At 45.2% G+C, this 20,318-nt stretch overlaps 1 protein-coding gene across 2 annotated transcripts in view; it reads right to left on the minus strand.

Moving 5' to 3' along the window:
• Positions 1–20,318, minus strand: part of LOC146809656 (sulfotransferase 2B1-like) — a 710,434-nt gene that overhangs the window by 521,745 nt on the left and 168,371 nt on the right. For both annotated transcript variants that reach the window (XM_085616512.1, XM_085616511.1), the window contains exon 2: positions 12,276–12,418. In XM_085616512.1, the coding sequence (XP_085472638.1) occupies positions 12,276–12,411 (136 nt within the window). In that variant the 5' untranslated portion in view covers positions 12,412–12,418. The remainder of the gene's footprint in view (positions 1–12,275; positions 12,419–20,318) is intronic.

The raw sequence follows: 20,318 nt of genomic DNA on the forward strand, positions 1-20,318 counted from the left end.
CTCCAGACCGTATGTATGAATGTTCCTTCTTCTCTTTCGCAGCGTAAACACTGGAGGGATTGGATGAACCCAATCCTCCAGAGACGGTTTCATGTATAATATACCCGGTGTACGTATTTGAATTGGATGAGGCGATATCGAGAAGACACGGCCACGCCCCGGGGGATAGCTATGGCCTCGGCCCAGTCATCGTCTGTTAAGTCTGGTATGTCATCCTGCCACGCCCTTCTAGTCTTGTGTAATGTTGTTCTGGAGTGCGTCGATAAAGTCTGATAGATCCGTCTGATTTTATTTGCACCCAGGTCATCCATGAGAAGGCGGCCTTCAAGGGGATGAAACTCTGGCAAGCTGTCCAGGGTGAGAATCATGGGGGTAAGAGCGTGGTGCAATTGAAGGTATTTATAAAATTGCATCTTATGCAACTGAAATTCCACCTGTAACTGTTGGAAGGACTTTTAAGTCGTACCCATCATAACATCCCCCAGTGTGGAGATACCCACTAGGTCCCATCTGCAGAAGTCCATTAGAGCTGCCACCTAGCGCAGATGGCTAACATGCCACAGGGGAGTTGCTTGGGTCAGGCGACCACGCCACCCCATTTGTGCAACAGTTTGCCTCCAGAGCCAAGCAACTGTTCTGCTGGCATGGGGTAGGGAGTCTAGGCTCTAAGCACTGTATAATAGCTGAAGGAGGGGAACATCCTCCATCGCTGCATGCTTCAGTGCGAACGCCGGGTCCATTGGTGAGCTATACCCCCATTCATTTATGATTAATAAATGGGAGACAGCGTAATAGGAATATACATCCTGCGATGCCACCGCAATATGTTGATTGTGCACAGATTTGTAATTCCACCCGAACTAGCCCTCCATTCCATAGGAATTTCTTATGAATGGTATTTGTTCGTGCAAACCAGGATCGAGGTATGTGGTACGGGAAGTTTTGTAGCCGATAAAGTATTCTAGGTACCATTTTAAAAACCACTGAGTTGTCTCATCTCGGAGACTGTCGAGAAGTGGATATATATTATGTGCCCATGAAATGTTTGGGCAAGGCAACATAAAAATACCCAAGTATTTAAAGCCCTCTGTCGCGTAGGTCAATGGGGCCGCCCATGTGCCTCTACCCTGGTCGCCGCACACCAGGAACCATACAGATTAAGAGGGGTTGTATGAAGCTCTGACCGAAGACTCAAAGCATCTGCAGGATAGGTGGCCCCGAGATCCATGGGTCGGGGATCAGGAAAAGGACATCATCCGAATAAAACACGATACAATCGGGTCGCGACCGGCCACACAAATCCCTGGAGCACTGGATCGCTGCGTACCCACGCCACCAGGGGTTCCCCTGCTAGGGCGTATAAAAGTGGGGACAGGGGGCAGCCCTGTTGTGTACCGCAACGGATATGGAAGGGGGCAGAGCTGTGACCTGCCATGCGAACTGAGGTGGTTGGTTTTGTATACCACAAACAAACATATGCTAGGAAACACGGGCCAAAATTAACCGCTTCAAGGAGTTAAAGAGGTACTCCCAGCTAAGGGAGTCAAATGCCTTGTCAATGTTGGCAAGTATTATGGCTGCAGGGTGCCCCAGCTCCGAGGCTACAGCCATGGCGTTATGGACCCGACGGATGTTGTGGCGGGTGGCCCGATGTGGCATATAGCCAGATTGATCTGGATGGATCAGATCTTGTACACAAGCCCGCAGGCGATCGGCCAGGACCTTTCCCAATAGTTTGAGCTCAAAGTTAATTAGGGAGATGTGACGATAAGAAGACGGATCTTCCGGTGGGCAGTCTGGCTTTAAGAAGAGAACAATCTCGGCCTTCCGCCAATCCCAGGGCAGCCAACGTTGTTCAAGTGCGTCTTGTATCGTCTCTAATAAGTGAGGGCTTAATGTGGGTATGTGTGACTGCAGAAATTCTATGGGGAATCCATTGGGGCCAGGGGCCCGCCCAGTGCGCATTGCCAAAAGTGCTGCACTTAGTTTGTGTGCGGTATTGGGGGCGTCAAGTTGGTCTCTCATCTGGTCGGTAAGTTTCTAGGGGGGAAATCCCTAAGGAACTCCGCAATAAGGCCTCTGAACGCTGCTCCTGTCGCGCATATAATGTAGCAAAGCAGCGCACAAATTCTGCAGCAACAGCCCCAGGAGACAAATGTAAAACACTGTCTACCCCTTCAATAATTGGGACAGAGGCAGGGGACCTCCCCACCTGACACAACCTGTGCTACATTTTGCTTGATTTGTTTCCCCCATTGATAAATCCGGTGTTGCGACGCCAGCCAAATTTCTTTTGCCTCATACATGAGATGTTGATGTATTTGTTGTTGTGTTTGAAGTAAATTGTGCTGCAGGGAGGAGCTGGGCTCATGAATATATTGTGTCTAGGGATGTATGATGGGCCTCCAGTTCTTGCGTTTCTCATTCGCACAATAACAAATGTCGACCCCTCGGATTGTGAGCTTTAGGGCTTCCCAAAGGGTTACCTTGGATGGGGCTGAAGCGACGTTCATGTCTAGGTATTCATGGATTACCCCAGTGAGTGTCTCCTGGTAGTCAGGGTCCCGGAGATGCCATGGGGACATTCGCAACCGGAAGGGAGGTTTTTGGGAGTGTGTATGGAGTTTAACAGTAACTGGGAATGTGATCCGACAACCCCCTAAGGAGGTGAGAGACTTGGGAGAACCTGTGAATGTAGCTGCGTGGCGTGAACAAGTAGTCTAGCCGGCATAGGGAACCTTGGACGGTGGACAAATAGGTGTAGCTCAGCTCGGCAGGGTGATATTCGCGCCATATGTCTGACCATCCCAATGTGTTAACGAGTAGGCACAATTTAGATGCATCTGTTGAGGGTTCTAGGTTGGACCTGCGCCTTCAATCTAGCGGTGACATAACATCATTCCAGTCTCCTCCCAAAAGGGTTATGCCATCCAGGAGGTCACCACAAAGACGGGAGATTTTGTCTACTAAAGTATTCCCTAAGGGGTAGGGGGCATAGATACTGCCAATGTTAATGTGCTCTCTGTATATCGTACCTGATAGTAGGATGTATCGTCCCCCTGGATCTACCCAGTGCTTCGTGTGGATGAAAGGGACACAACGGTGGATAAGAATGGCTGTTCCCCGGGATCCCCAAGTGAACCCAGCATGATATATCAGGTGGTATCCAAATCTGGCCAAGCAAGGAGCCTTGGTGCCCAATAAATGAGTTTCCTGTATGAGAAGGATGTCAGCCTTGTATCGCTTAGCCTGGCAGAAGACGGCACCTGCTTGATTTTGCTGAGTAACCCCCTGACAGTCCATGATACCACTGTCAGGTCCCCAAGTGGGGAACACTAACCTGTGCAGTCATCTATTGTTTATGTATTCATACTTAGTACCTAGAAGCGGGATTTAGGTTGCGTGACTGCGCTCCTGTGAGAACTAAAACTATCATAATAAAGAACACAGTGAACACCCCTTCCTCCCCTCACCCGATACTTACATAAACAAGGAGCATCTGTTGCGGTGAAGGGCACCCCAAGCCCCCAAATTGGAACCCAGAGTCCCTCCACCAAAGGTCCTCAACCTTCCCAAAGAACTTCAACATGGGGTGTGAATGTCCAGGACTGGACAGCCTCATTGCGTACTGTCCACGCCAACTCAGTGCTTGATATAGATGGAGTATTCTAGATGTCGAAAGACCGGTAGGAACTTGAACCAGCGACCTCCAGCCATCAGTTTCTTTTAAGATGCCCGCTCATGACTGGAGGTGCAGCAGTCAATCCAGATCTGTGTCGCCGCTTTGATTTTGTCCTTCTAGATCTATTTTGCTGCGAGCGTCGGGAAGAATCAGACTCCAGCGGCGGCGGAGAATGAGGCTTCAGGTGAGTCTGTTTGTCTGTCTAAGTGAAGACAGCCTACGGCGTGTCGAAGAAATGGTACTTGGAATTGTAGATAACGCGTAGCCTAGCGGGATATAGGAGCATATATTGGATGTCGAGGTCTCGTAGCCGTCGCTTTGCCACGATAAAGGGTTGGCGTTGTTGTTGCACTAAGCGGGTGTAGTCTGGGAATATCATTATTGAACGTGAATCGGAGATAAATTTGTCCTTGTGTGATCTAGTGAATTGCAAAATAGCATCCCTGTTGGCATAGTTGAGCAATTTAGCTATAACTGGCTGTGGACTTTCCCCAGGGGGCGGTTTATTCATAAACGCCCGATAAGCCCTCTCTACCACGAAGCAGGTTGATAGCATATCCTCCGGTAGGAGATTTCTGAGCCACTGGGTGAGGAAACGGTTCATTGAGGTGCCTTCACAGCCCTTTAGGAAGCCCAAAAAATGAAGGTTGTTGCGTCTGGCGCGGCCCTCCACATCTTCCATCCGAGATGCCAGCTTCTACGAAATTACTGTCAGCTTGTTGACTTTCTTCTGTTTGGTAGTCACGGTACCCTCAACGGACGAGACCTGTGCCTCCACCTCAGTAATGCGATGTACCGCCTTTCTGAGATCCTGGAGTAGAAGAGAGAACTCAGAGCCTACTGCACTAAATTTGGCATCAAGTGTGTCCCTGGCCTCTGTGATAGCTGCTAAAAGCGCTGGGTTATCCGGTCTAGCTTCACAAGTGGCCCCCCCACCTGAGGTCATGGTGTACTGATCGAGGGTGCCTTGTTTTACTCCTGCCCCACCTGGCTTATCTTTCCCCTTAATTTCTAGCCATGGAATGGCTGAACAGAGGCCCCAGGGAGTCCGCTGCCAGGGGCTTTGCTGGTTCTGTAGGCAGGGTTGCCACAGGCAATAGGGTACCGCAGATCTATCATACCAGGGGACCCACGGGGAGCACCTCGGCCAGTCCTCATGGAATCTAGCCTGTCTCAAGCCACAAGCCGCACCGAGCCTAGCTCACCCACCACTGCAGCCCGCAATGGCCAGCCAAGCAGGCCTCTCTACCGGGACCAGACTCGCCTGACCACCAGCCCGCAACCTGCTGACCCTGCTGTCCAGTGTCCGGGCCGATCCCATATTTCTGGTCGTGGTATGTGGCACTCCCGCCACCCGCATCAAAGTTCAGGCCTAGCGGTGATGTCCCAAGCACCTTTTTCAACAGCTCTGGCTGGGCCCCTCAATTGCGACCAATGAGGCAAAGGACAGATTTAGTAGTCCTTCAGGGGGAGGGCGGCCATCGCTGGTCCCTGCACTCCAGCGCAACAATCACCAATGTGCCCTGAGATCCCACCAGGCACAGATTAGACGGTAGGTGGGCCCAGAGCACTGGGTATCCCGATATAGGAGGCCTTATAGTGTAGCATCGGGCGGGAAACAAAGCCACCGCTCCTTACGAAAGCCGTCTTCAGTGCGCCCACTAGCAGGAATCTAGGCCCAGGAGTACAATTAGCCTGAATGCATTCTCTAGTGAGGAGATTTCCTTGTAGAGCTGGGTGTCATCAGCATATAGATGGAAGAGGATGTTTGCTCGGTTGAGAATGACGGTGACGGACTCCATATAGGTATTGAATAGTGTTGGTGAGAGGACAGAGCTTTGCAGTACTCCCCGGGTGATAGCTGCTGTGCCAGAGGTCAGATTGCTTCTTTTTATTAGTTAAAGCAAGCAACCACGGTTTTGAAGATCGCGACTACTCACCCGTAAGGGTCTCAAGGCACTGGGGAAGGGAGGAGGTTCCAGCCCATCAAGAAGGAGGTCTATCGAAGAGCCAGGTTTTGAGGTTTCTCGTGAAGATGGGGAGTGATGTCATCTGTCTGAGGAGCAGCCTCCCGATCCGGACTTCCTGGTGTGGGGGACCATGCCGTGGGATAGCTGGGCTGATCGTAGGTTTTGGGATGCATGGAATTCGAGTCGGCTCTTCAGGTGTGCTGGTCTGGTGTTGTGGAGGGCTTTGTGTGTGTGGGGGAGAATCTTCAAGTTGATTCTAGCCTCGATGGGGAGCCAGTGGAGTGTGCGCAGGTACTGAGAGATGTGGCAGTGTTTTGGAAGGTTGTGGACCAGTCTTGCGGTGAGGTTTTTGTTTATTCCGGTGTAGAGTACGATGCCGTAGTCAAGTCTGCTGATGATGAGGGTATGAGTGACGGTCTTTCTGTGCTCAAGGCGATCCATTTGAAGATCTTGCATAGGAGGCGGAGGGTGTGGAAGCAGGAGGATGCAACAGAGTTGATCTGGCTGTCCATTTTGAGTTCAGAGTCCAGGATGATTCCGAGGTTGCGTGCGTGGTCTGTTGGGGTAGGTCTGCTTCCGAGAGGGGGGGGCCACCAGGTGTTGTTCCAGGCGTCTGGTGAGGGCCCATGATGGGTTCTTCTGTTTTGTCAGTGTTGAATTGTATGCAGCTGCTTTTCATCTATTTGGCGACTGCTTACATGCCTTCTTGAAATTTGTCTTTGGGTTCGTTGGATAGGGAGAGTTGAGTGTCGTCTGCGTATGAAACAATGTTGAGTCCGTAGGTTCTGACGATGGGGGCGAGCGGAGCCATGTAGACGTAGAACAGGGTGGGGCTGAGGGAGGATCCCTGGGGGACTCCGCAGGTGGTTAGAATAGGGCCCAAGAGGAAGGGAGAGAGTCTGACCCGCTGCGTTCTGCCGGAGAGGAAAGAGTGGATCCGGGCCAGGGCCTTGCCGCTGATCCCTGCATTGAGAGTTGAGTGCTATTCTGTAGACATAATTTGAATAAGCATAGGACCAGCCCACCTAGCCTTTTTTGGAGGGCATCTAGGAGAAGCTTGAGGTCAACCATACCGAAGGCCGCCAATAGGTCCAGGGGTATGAGCAGGCAGCATCGGTCTGTATCCAGGGATTTGTGATGGTCATCTTCTATGTTCAGAATAGCGTTTTCTGTGCTGCATCATTTTCTAAAGCATTATTGATGAGGATCCAAGAGATTGTTGTTGTTAATGTGTTGGCTTAGTTGAGAGAGAAACCATCTCTCTAGAATTTTGACTATGAAGGGGAGATTGGAGATGTGTCTGAAGTGATTGATGTCATTTGAGTCTACTCCTGTTTTTTTAAGCAGTAGCATTGCTTGACCAAACTTAAGGCAGGCTGGTATCACACTAGTCATCAGGGAGCTGTTCATAATCTTTGTCCTGGACTCTGGCTGGCCCTCCACTGGCCCATATTGTGTAGTGTGATCGGCATTGCCCTGTACCGCTTCAGCTGCAGGACTGCACTGGATGTGCAATAAACATCCAGTGATGCACTGCTGTGTTATGTCATTCATCATCCATGTATGAATGTGTGGGTGAATGTAGGGACAGTGATGTCCCTTGTGTTAATGATGCTCATCCTGTGGGATGCCATTCAGAGGGTGCTACACAGCATAATGGGTACCGGGTCCCGTGAACACTACAACAGGGACACACGCATCAGTCACTTCCATGTCTGGACATGGACTTAACCATGTCCAGATCCCACGTGTCATTGTTGCAAGTCCTGCGCTGGTCCGGCGTACGGCAGGCCAGACCACTCCTCTTACGCTCCGAGGGGGGGGCCTCATTGCTACCCGTCGCAGGCATACTCACTGGTGTTGTGCAGGTCAATGTTCTAGTTGTCAGCATGTCACAGCTACTCCCTGAGGGCAGGTTTGCACGCACACCACACCCATCCAGCACAGGCGTCACAGGCCATATGACTTTGCCAACATAATGGGCCGACTACGTCACATTCCCCTCTGCCGGTGGTGACTGGATGACGGACGCTCCACGGTTCTCAATCATAAAGGGCCCATGAGATGTTACGCACAGGGTTAGTGGCACCCAAGGCCTTGCGGCTGTCACAGGCCTGCCACCAAATGGTGCTGACTGGGCTTGCACAGGGTTAGTGGCACCCGAGGCCTTGCGTCCATCACGGGCCTGCCACCATGTGGCGCTGACTGGGCTTGTACAGGGTTAGTGGCACCTAGAGCATTGCGACCAGCACAGGTACCATGCCACGGGACGGTGACTTTGGGTGCACTGAGTCAGTGGCACCTTAAGCTGCTGAGCGGGTGTGCAGCCTGCAATGATGCCCCATCCCGGCGGTCTGGACAGCTCAGGTTTTGTGTGCCCTGCTGGACCGCAGTGTAGGCCAGAGCCAGCGGGCAGCACCGACCTACCACCACGTAGCGTCGCTTCCGGGATCACAGAGTTGGTGGCACCTATTGGGCTGAGCGGGTGTGCAGCCTGCTAATTGGCCGGGTGCCCTAGTATGTCCTCTGCCATGGAGTAATCAAGAACCAGCACCAAACATGAGACCTGGTGGCCTGCGGGGCGGCATGGTGTGGAGTGTGCCATGTCTGCGGGCCCCGGGCTTGTGGCCTGCAGTGGCATGTGGTGGGACCTCCTGTCTGCACACCGGTGGCGGAAGGTGAGCAGTGCAGCCTGGGTGCACAGGGGCTGGCATGCTCCGATGGGCGGCGGGAGGGTATGGGGTGCCTCTGGGTGTGTGTGGGCGAACAGGCGATGTTGTCTTGTGCGATTGTTTGTACTGTGCCAAACATGTATCTGGACTCTGTTTCAGATGACGGGTCTGTCTCAGATATGTGACCTAATTGACTGCACTGCATGCCGGCACGTGGTTGGAAACACACCGGTGGCAGCAGGTGAGCAGTGTGGCCTGGGTGCACAGGGGCGGCGCTCTCTCTCTCTCTGTCTTTCTCTCTCTCTCTCTCTCCCCCTCTCCTCTTCTTCTCTCTCTCTCTCTCTCCCACTCTCTTCCTCTCTCTCTCTCCCCCTTCCGCTCTCTCTCTCCCACTCTCTTCTTTTCTCTCTCTCTCTCCCACTCTCTTCCTCTCTCTCTCTCTACCCCTCTCTTCTTCTCTCTCTCCCCCTCTCTTCTTCTTCTCTCTCTCTCTCCCCTCTTCCTCTCTCTCTCCCCTACTCTCTTCTCTCTCTCTCTCCCACTCTCTTCCTCTCTCTCTCTCCCCCTCTCTTCTTCTTCTCTCTCTCTCTCTCTCTTCCCCTCTTCCTAGCTCTCTCTCTCTCTCCCCCTCTCTTCTTCTTCTCTCTCTCTCCCCCCTCTTCCTCTCTCTCTCCTTCGCTCTCTCTCTGTCCTTTGATGTGTGCAGGACACACCTTCTCATCATGGTTATTGTCTAACAGGCTGTGACCTACGGATTGGCCTGAGGGGAGACGCAATGTGTCTTCATTTCATTTCAGTGTTAATTTTAATAAAGTTTGATTTGTTGCTTTGGAAATGAATGTGTGATGCTCATTTTTGTGATGACACATGCTTGTCACCAGTTATGATCGTGCGACATCATGCGATAATTTTGCACGTGATTGGGTGTAGCTGATGTGGCATGTCTTTCGTCGGGGGGCTGGGGAGGGGGTTCCTGGGGGTGGTTTCGGCGGATGTTGTTTCCCTTTCTGCCCTCCGGGCTGCATGTTCAGTTGCCCGGGTGCATCTGTTCTTCATGCGTGGCTGTGGGCTGTGCTCCCTTTTGTGGTGCAGGCTGTGGTCTGACTTAGCACGAGGTCAAAGCAGGTATTATTTTCCTGCTGCTAAAGCGCCTTATCGCCTGTTTTGTGTTCTTATCGCAGTTCTGTCTGGTCGTTGTGAATGTTGTGAAGTGGTGTTGGCGCTGCTTTTGGCACTGGAATGCCTACTCTGCATCTCATTAGCAATAGCTGTGGGGGCCATCCGTGGCGATGTTTTTTGCAGCTGCTATCGCAGGTAAACTGATGCTGTGAACTGTTAACACCAGCTTGTGAATGGGGCGATAAATTTATCGCAACTTTGGCTGCGATAAAGTGCGGTTAACTCGGCGATAGTTCCTTGTGAATATGCCTCTCTCTCTTCATATCCTTGTTAACTTTGCCTTGCTGCACCTCGAAACTAAACTTGTCTGGTATATATTGTGTATCATAAACAAATAATTACAAATACATGAATGCTTTGAACAACTTCCAAGTTTCACTTTTGTACATTATGTTCCAAGGCCTTAATGGCAGAAAGGGAAGCTCTGCATGTGTCTTACTGAATGATAGAGGAGCCTTAAAAATCTTTAAAGTGGTTTTAGTCTGACATGTCAGCAATAAAATTGTGCCACCACTGCCACAAGGCTTCTTGCCAGCCGTTCTGCCGTGCGACTAAAATCCCACACATGGGTGGTGTAAAGCCACACTGTATCACATTTATGCCACTCATGCATGGTTTGCACAGTATTTACCACGTACCAATCTAAAAAGTAAATATGCTAATTGGTTTTTGTCAGTTAGTCACGATGTTTCAGGAGAAAAGTGCATGCTGTGAGATATTTAGCATGCTTTAACTGCTCGGTGTTCCAAAATTAAAGTGATCTAAGTCCATAACATCCTAAAGATTACCATACATGAAACAGAGGTAGTGAAAGTTCACAGATGCTCCTTTGAGAGAATCTTTGTCATTCCACTCATTTCTATGAACCTTTACGAATTGAACCTCTGTACCTGTGTGGCCACCAACAAAAAGTAGAAATAAAAAGGACCAGAAAGAATAACTACTCTCTAAAATGATGTCAGTTTAGTGATGATTAAACATTCATGGGGTCAACATGGGCTTAGCACACCTGAAATGGTTGGGCAATCCAGGTTTAAAAACCTCCACAAATCCTCTCCCAGATTCTATTCTAAGACATTCTGTTGTGTTTTGGCTTCCAATTGCGGGTCAAAGGAACTTCCTGGTCAGTACCCCTCTGTCCCTTAGGGTTCCTCTATGACCTTGAATTATTAGTGTCCACGTACTCTTCTTCACTTCTCTCTGCTTCACCAGCCACTTCCTACTACCCAACACTTCCTGTTGGGTAATAGGAATTCTGCTGTCATCTACAATTACAACCTTTTTCTTGGTAAGCTTGGTACTCCCCCCAGTAAATAGATTTGCCTTCTGGCTCAACAACTCAACTTTGTAAGGCTTCATCTGCTGGCACAGGGGTTCAGTTGACTTATCTCAATGAGGACACGATGACAGAATCATCATATCTGCTCCAGACGGATTCAGTATTTGTTACCCATGCCCACGTACTATGATCAGCCCCAGCAGCAATGTCATGCCCTCCTACAGCCACTGTCACTAAATGTTTATCAACTCCATCTCTTGGGCGCAGATGGTTCGCAGGCTCCTTTCCACATGGGCATGCTGCCATAGCTGCCTCCTAAACCTCAGGGATGGGAAGCTTGCATAGTACTCTAAGCTCCTCAAGATTACAGTAGCAGTCAGCCAATAGAATCTCCTCCATGCGCATGCACTTGCAGGGCCGAGGCACTACCCACACAGCACTTACTCAAAAGTGCTCTTTCTCCATCCCAGGCAGAATAATAACAACTATACAAAAGAAAGTTACTGTTTTCCGATGAAAAGATCAAATTCCACACATACTGAATTGTGATTCTAATCAGCAAACACTGGCGAATTCGAACAAGCCTTCAAATGAAACTGTTAAGTATGCAAAACAGGAAAACGGATGATTAATAATAAAAAAATATATAGACCTCTAAATATCAACTTTTTAAATTACTCTAACAATCCTTTCCTCTCTATTTGACCTACATATCTTTTACTGCCCATAGCTGTTCGCCAGCATCCTGTGAGCTTATCTGTTCCACCTCACCATCCTCTACAACACTGGTATGAGTCTGGTTTGATTTTCAAAGGCTGTGATTTACATAATTGTCAACATTCAAATTAGCCAACACAATCTCCATTCTATGAATCTCTAACTCACAAAACAATGGTTAATGCATAAGAAGATATGTGAATACAGAAGAGTCGCAGTAAAGTTGCGTTGTATCTTCTACCATTTTTACACTGTTGTGAGACTATAATCTACAGACCATAAAAGATGTGTACAGATGTGAATACACTCACTATTTGTTTACGAAACAGGTTTCTAAAGTGGAATTTAAGGAGGACAGCACATTAAGGAGATATGGGGTTTTAGGTAATTTGCAGCATAAGAATGATGAGATCCTGTTACTCTCTACTGTAAATAGGCTTAGTCTAGTGTGTTCTTCGCTGTTTATGAAATAAAGCATAGTTCACCACCATCTTCCTGGGAGATTCCCATCAAAAACAAATGGTGACCTCATACATTCGAATCATTAAAGCCATTTAATCTAACTCTCCTCCTTTGTTGATTGAGTCAAATATGTACTTGGAACAAACTATTTTTTAAGTTCTCTCAAAAGATAAGTCTTCTGGAAATGTTTGTAGTTCTGGAACTATATAGTAGTTTATTCAGTTTTACTCATGACCAAAACAAATACCACAACTTGAAAAGTAATTTAAGCCGAAAAAGCATTTCCAAAGGATATCATTAAAGTTCAGACATACCTGTCTTGGGGTATGTTATATTGAAGACGTCATCATCAAATACCTGGAACTCATTTTCTGCAAAGGTGAGACTTGTTGCGTTGCTTGCCAAGGGGTGAAACAAGAAGCCTTTGTAGGAAATATATTCATCAGACATGATGTAACTAAGGAAAAAAAGGCAAACCAAAGTACACAAGGAAAATTATTATGGATTCAATGTATGATTACTGTAGCACAGCACATTGTCAGTGTATATTCTCCTATGGAAATATATGGCATGCTTTTTCACAAAGCACAGAATAATAATTGCAAAATAATACCAAAACCCTAAGAAATCAATGGGTTTTGATGCAGAGGTGGAAAATAGGCAAATGTTAATTTCCTCAATAGTTAGAACATTTTTGGTCATTAGTAAGCATCGTGTGTTTTACAAAGTCAAAATATTATGTAGCCTAGAACGTTTTTTATTCCAAAGAGAATCATAGAAGAGTGGAATGATTCTGAGTATACAACACTGACAGCAGTCTCGTTTTTAGAGATGGCTACAGTGAGCTTTAGGTGTTGCCCTAGCCCATGTCATCAGCATTAAAAAAAAATACACAGATCATGGCTTTGGGTCAGCCGCCATAAAATATTGCTTTGCTTGGGTCAGATTCATTCAACCATTGCTTGATTATTGTGTCAATAACAGTTTGCATCAGCCCATATAGAAAGTTTATTCTCACCAACAAGCTTCTAGCTATTAATTGAATTACTATGCCTAGAGAGTACCTCCATTAAATTACATGAATGATCAAGTGTCCATGAACTGCAATTGAGGTTCACTGTTTAATGGTTGCTTGGGGCAGTGGGCAGCTTTTACATTTGCTCAGCTGTTGAGCATTTGACAAGGGCGCACCACACATTTGAGCTGACCCATGCTCGTCTATTGCACCATAAACCAGTGCTCTCAATTAGGTGACTTCACCTAATGCTACACCCTGACAGCAGCCAATTATGGCCTGCAACCAGAAAAAGTTTTAAAAAGGGCAACCAACATGCTCAGTGAATCACATTTAAACTTTCAAAGACAGGAGGAATTGCATCATTACATTTCTGAGGGTAAAATAATAAACGTGCACCAACTCACGTTCAAGAAAATATGACAAGTTAAGATAATTTAGTTACTGCATTGTGAAAGCATGTAGGGAACAATGTAGGTTAGATAATGTCATTTGTGTAAATAATATAGACTGTGATTTATTAATTGAAAGAACTATTTTACATTAACGTGTGCTAGAAATGTGTAAATAGTGAACTCTCACATTATGGAGTTTTATCTCTAATATTGCCTTATTGTTTTATATGTGTGTGTAACTAATGGGAATTACTTAATTATCAATGTTTAACCTGAATATGATGACAAATTAAATTTAAAATGTGCATTTCATGTGTAAACATGTGCACTGAAATGACAAAATAAAAAAAGGTGTTACACATTCCTAATTAACGGAATATTCGTGAAACTTTCAGATAATGTATTCTACATATCTGCTAATGTTATACGCCTAAATCAAGTTTTTAATAGTTTGATATAAAACATTTTTATACATTAGTACATTCAAAAATACCAATAAATCATACTGACACACAATATTTGTAACCATACTAAATGATTTTTAAATGCATCAGAGTGATTTTAGAATCATGAGACCCTTATATTCTCTATCAACATATGTCCAATGATCAAATATGTTTTACATTAAATTAGCTCCATTTAATGTGGGCATAACTGAAAATGTAAACTCCCTTGAAGTACTGAGTCTGTTGCTCCTTTGCGTACCCTGATAGGATGCCTTGCTGTAGGGGACACGCTGGACTTAGGAATAGTATAATTTACTATTCCAACTCCAGCCTGTGCAATAGTAGGCAAGAGGTTGGAACGGTAAATTATACTATTCCTTAGGTTAGAGCAGCTCCTACAGCAAGTCGATCTAATGACTTGCGATGTAAATGCATCGTGTTCTAACAAAATGGTCGTTGTAACAACGGCGTTGTGAAGGAACGCAATGTAATGACAGCGTTGTAAACACTGTTTCCCCTTTGAACATGTGACCATGAAATCAAACAGTTTCCTGGGCTGATCCATTAGTCCACTTAGTCACCAGACCCAGCTCCAGACATGACGCATCCTTCATCCGGAATTGTCCTCTAGGTGCCACCCACCAGCTAACATCAAGCCAGCTTAAAAGACTGGTAACTTGGTTCTGAATTTATACAAAATGAGAATGTAATGAATGGATTCCTAGGTCAGGTAGACTTACCATTTTCCATCCCACTATAAAGGTTAAGGGAATCTGCATTACTGTACTCACTGCCTTTCACATGTTAAATCCCTCATCTACAGATTGTGGACTATTCTTACCAGTTTTCCTGTTCCCTTGTACTCTGTTCCTTTGTTCCAGATATGGTATTGTGCAAGTACATATCTATTTAATTTAACAATTTGATCCATATGTGCTAATTTCCTGGGGTTTGTTGCTCCTCCAAATTGGGAGGTATTGTTTAGCCTGAGGTCTGTGCTAGGTTGGAGTTAGTGAAAAGAACGTATCTTGTCTCTGTAAAAAACTCAGCTCAGAAAGATTAATTTCGGGTAGGCTTACAGATGAAGTGCAGTAAGAATGTGAATGCTATCCATCATACTAGATCTCAAGCAAAGTCACTCAGAAGTAAAATTATTCCACCTCCCAATTTCTTAATGATCACAGTTCTTTATGGATCTCTTTACTCTGATCCAAGCTTCAGCTGTACTTAACCTTGGCTATTGACTTTTATCTGCCCTGTCAATGGAGTGAGGCCCATGATGGCACGGATATAAGCCATAAACACGAAATGTACCTAAGAAGTAGATAGGAGCAACAGGAAAACTTACATATCTGATCGATTCCAAGAAATCATGAATTTCCTGGAATCTGAGTTCTTTCCATCTACCAGACTCTGACTCCCTCCCAGCTCATGATTACATCACAGTACTTCAGCTTTAGCTAGTTCTGAAATCTGATAATCTCCAACAAGACATTCCAAACATGGCTCATGTATAATTTCAGTCACAATTTACTTGCCCTAGAACTCATATCATTATATCATTATAAAATAAAACAGAAGGGGGGGGCACATTTGTCTAGGAATGCTGGATTCACCCACACATTAGGCCTGATCCATGATAGATTTTCAGAATATTTAGTAGGTAAAGTAGTCCATTTAGATCGATTGTATGGACATATATCCTACCTGGCTATCTTGATCATATGGCATGGCTCAGGCCCTACCGAGAGCTCCATAGGACAACTCCAACCATAAAGAATACCAAGGAATTGCCCTAATTCTTCACAACTGTTCATATATCTGCAATCATCTAACAATTGTATGGTGTCTTCATAGATCTACATATCATCTTCCTTATATTTCTGCTCAAAAGGCAGCACGTTTAGTAGACTGTTGTCCCTCTAACCCTTGCACCAAATGGTTCTGTATCTCTTTTGCTAGAAAGCATTCAACATCCATAAACTCTAGGTACATGCATTATATTATCTTTCCACTGGCCACTTGGAATATGCACACTGTTGCAAATTGGACAGATTGTTGCCATGTGCATTGATCCACTGAATCTAAGACAATGCAGTCCTATTCCTCCCCCAACCGACAGAATGTGTTTCTAAATGCCCTCTACTGATTACTGATATTATTGTGATTCTGAAGCCTCTGCTAAGCACCCTTAGCATGTCAGGCATTACATCTTTATTTCGGATAAAAACTATACAGGGTGGAGACATTCTACCAGCAAACTGTACACAAAAACGCTTAAAGCAGCAACCCTAACAAGATTGTGCAACCCTGCTATTGGATCATAAAGTAACTTTTGCTAACAATCAGCACAGTCACCCTAATAATTCAAATCTCTAAAATTCACAGAACTTACATTAAAAACCATCCCAAGAACTGAATAAAATTGGCAGAGGATTGCAAGTAGAAACAAATGTACACAACCCTGCAAGCCAGACCGTACACAGCATTCTACACCCATACATATAGATCATGAAGTAATTGTACATATAATACAGTGCATTCATCCTAGTTATACAGATCTCTAAGAACTCTTTCAAATCATACATACCACCAGTCTGGTAGTATGTGATAATCTCACACTAGATTGTAGGCATTGACAAATATATGCAGCCTTCCAATCAAAGCATACACAGATGTACCTAACTATATAGAAGCTGTTTGAGCCAAGGCTAAATTACTTATCTACCAGATTACACAGCCTTACTGCAGCCGCAATAAATCTATGTACCACAAGGCAGACCATATCAGTTCGTAATAGTTATAAATAAAATAAAGCTGGTCTACATCTTCTAATATTAAGTAATCTGATTGAGGGAATTAGGAAACATAGTATATAAAGTTCAAAAGGGCTAAAGAAATGCAGCAACAACTGTGCAGATTCTCAGTCACAGGGACAGAGAGCAAGATCCTTTTCACAAAAGGCTGCTCAATGATAAGAGACCAAAAGATGAACAGCATTGGAACTGAACCTTACCAAATAGTACCTTCGATAACTTGGAACAGTATATGAATATGACTCCACATTTTTAGTAGTACTTGGTAGACTGTGGGCCACCATCATCCTCTTACTACATTCAGATGATTCTCTTTATTTGACATGAAGTTCAAAAGGTCAGCTTTGGAAGATGTTCAAGTTAATGGACTGATACTCAGAGGCTTATCAAAGAGTTCCTGGTGTCCTGTTAAATTAGGTCTACACATATGTCAGCATTTGGATGTTACAAGCTTTATCTTGGTTAGCAATCACAGTTTGTTTAAGAGATGCTTCTGGTCCAGACCAAAACCACAACCACAACATAGAAGGTGTAATCTTCATAAAATCTCCTACAGATTGTAGATATTTTAAGACCAATTTCTCATGACATATTCATATATTCACTAAAAAACAATGGTTACAGGTATGTTATAGTTCGGAAATAAAATTTAAATAACCTTAGAAATACACTGAAAAAACCAAAGGTTACAGGAATATTATAGTTAGGCTCAGATTTCACTTCCAAAACCATAGAAATTCAGCAGTTATAGTTACCTGAGCAAACTGTAAATTACGTACCACAATGCATTGCTTATGACCTCTCATATTACATCACTCATGACATGGTCAATGACATCACTGATGACGTGAAACAATCATTACAACAGTCATTACAAAACACTACCTTCACAACGCAGCCTTGACAGCCAAGGAGCAGCCGCCCATCTTGTGACGAATGAAGCGGGGCATTGCAGGGGCGTAAGTTATAGTTGCCTGCGCTTTGTTAATAATTGGATAGTTGCCTGCGCTTTGTTAATAATTGGCTCCCCGGGTGGGACAGATCCCGCAGGCATTGTGTAAATAAAGATGGGGGTGCATGAGCCACCCTTCTTGGGCTTATTGTGCCCTGGTACACCCACCTCTCAGGAGCTTCTTTACTAATCAATGCAGGGGAGTCCCATTTGTCCTCCACCGCTACCCTGGGGCCCTGGGGACTGTCACCTCCCGGGGCTTCCTAAATTTTAGTGAGGGGGTCCCAAAGCCCAGGGAAATCCACCTCCCAGGGGATTTTCATAAAAGAATGCAGTGGGGCCACATGGACCCCCCCTGCAGCCCCTGTGGCTGCCATCTCCCTTGGGCTTTAGTTTTGAAAAAAGCAGGGGTTTTACAGAGACCCCCTTGCTGCCCCAGGGACCACCACCTCCCTGGGGCATTTGTTAGTTTGAATAGGGGCACACCACCCTCCGCTGCCCTGGGAACCTCCACCTCCCCCGGCCTAATGACAAGGGCCAACAAGCCTAACTATAAAATCCACACGGGGGAATTTCATTGGTTTTTTACGAGTGAAATGTCCAGCTAACTATAACATGTGTGAAACCTTTGGTTTTTTCATTGAATTTCTAAGGTTTTTTAAATGCTAATTCCTAACTATAACGTGTGTGAAACCCATGGTTTTTTCAGTGAATTTGCAAGGTTTTTTAAATGCATTTTTTTTTTTTTTCTTCTATTTTTTTTTACATATTTTTATTTTAATTTTCTATCCTTTTTTAAAGACTATGGTTAAATTTTTAAAATTCTATAATATGTTTTTTTTAATATATTTTATAAAATAAACATGTTAAATTTATTAGCAATACATTTTTCCTTTTTTTAAAATTTTTTTTTAGTACGCGTACCGTAAGCTTACGGTAAGCGTACGGTTTACGCAACGTCCGTAATTTATCTACGCTGTTTGCGTATAGTTACGCTATTTGCGTAGCCGCGCGTACTCCGCGTGGGACGCGTACGCGTGTACGCTACACGCGCACGTTACGCGGAAGTGTCGGGGAGTGACTGTTAAGCGCATGCGCGCAAGCGCGTGTCTTTTTTACGCGCATGCGTACTTTTGCCGTAAGCGTACCGTAAGCGTACGGTAGGTCATGTGATCATGAAACACAACTTTTGATTGGTTGAAACTACTTTCAGTTCTAGAACTCTCCTACACCACACCCATTCCCCTCATTTCTGCTTGTGATCCCTTAGGAGAAGGAGCTGGGTTGTCTTTGTGATACGATGGCAGAACAGCAGAGCTCTTCTGAGAGTGAGGCTAGCAGCACTACCTTGAGGCAGAGAGCGAGGAAACAAAAGACCTCTTACGTATGGGATTATTTCACTTTTCCAGAAGGCCAGCAAAAGGTAAATGCACCCTTAGTGACTTGCAAGCTGTGTAAGCGTGTACTTTCAAGAGGTAATCCTGACAGGAAGTATTCCTTTGGGAATCACACCATGATGAGACACCTTAAGGATGTACACAGAAGGACACATGCTCGACTTACTGAAGGTAACCCTTCAGTAAGTCAACCAAGCACATCCACAGCAGCTCAGCCTGGACCATCATCTGCAGAGCCGAGTCCTTCTTCTGCAGGTCAAGTGAGCCCTTCATCTGTGGGGGGAGCATCTCCTTTTTCTGGTCCTCTGGAAATTAACCCTCGGTTTGCGAGGGTTGAAGTACGGTGCGCCAATTGTCACGATCTAATTACTTATAGGCAGACCAGTATGTCCCTAGTGAACAATAAAATAGATCAGCACACTTGTCGTACCGTCTAATATTCCCATTCTTTCTTTCCTCTGTCCCTGCATGAACACAACGGCTCTTTTAAGAGCCAACCTTACCTTTCATCTATTTTTTATATATTTTTGAAAAAACTTTTTTTTTAATTTTTTTTTTACCGTACGCGTACGGTACGCGTAATTTTTTTTTTTTTTTTAAAAAACACTAAAAATCAATTATCACATTACAAGGTCCTTGAGAGACTACAATTAAAAACTGCAAATGTGATTGTAGAGAAGTGGAAAAAAGGGACCATGACATTATTGACTTACCATACCCACTCAAAAAAAGATTTATTCATTTAATTTATTTTTAATTGCTTTTTAAATGGTTATAGTTTTCGAAAATTTTCTAACTCAATCTGAAAAAAAAGAAAAAAGTATTAGGGCCTCATGTAGGTAGCGAAATACCGGTCGGTAACGGCCGATTTTCGGTAAATATGCCGTTACCGACCGGTATTCAGACAAGTGAGATGTAGGAGTCCAAAAACCACTTTTCGGTAAATATGAGGCGGTAAATACCGATTCATAGTTACCGAATTCTAAAATACCGATTCATATTTACCGAAGACACATTTAACGAATCGGTAAATATGAAGTGGTAAATATGAAGTGGTAAAAATTTAAAATGACATGTAGGAGCAGTCGGTAATTAAGAAATCCAGGAAAATCGGTAAATAAGAGTCGGTAATTAACACGGATGGAAAGCAGGTGGTAACCATCAACAATGCACATAAGCAATCCCAAAATGCAACAGCGTGGACAACATGGCCGCCATGTACGTCATTGCAAGGCGCCTACGTCTACAGGCAGCAGGACTGAGGGTGTGGCGACGGGAGGAACAAATCTACAGACAGCGCATCACACTATTCCAGCTGACTGATGCAGAGATACAT

The sequence above is a fragment of the Triturus cristatus genome, chromosome 7, assembly GCF_964204655.1.
Source record: "Triturus cristatus chromosome 7, aTriCri1.1, whole genome shotgun sequence".
Classification (NCBI taxonomy): Eukaryota; Metazoa; Chordata; class Amphibia; order Caudata; family Salamandridae; genus Triturus; species Triturus cristatus.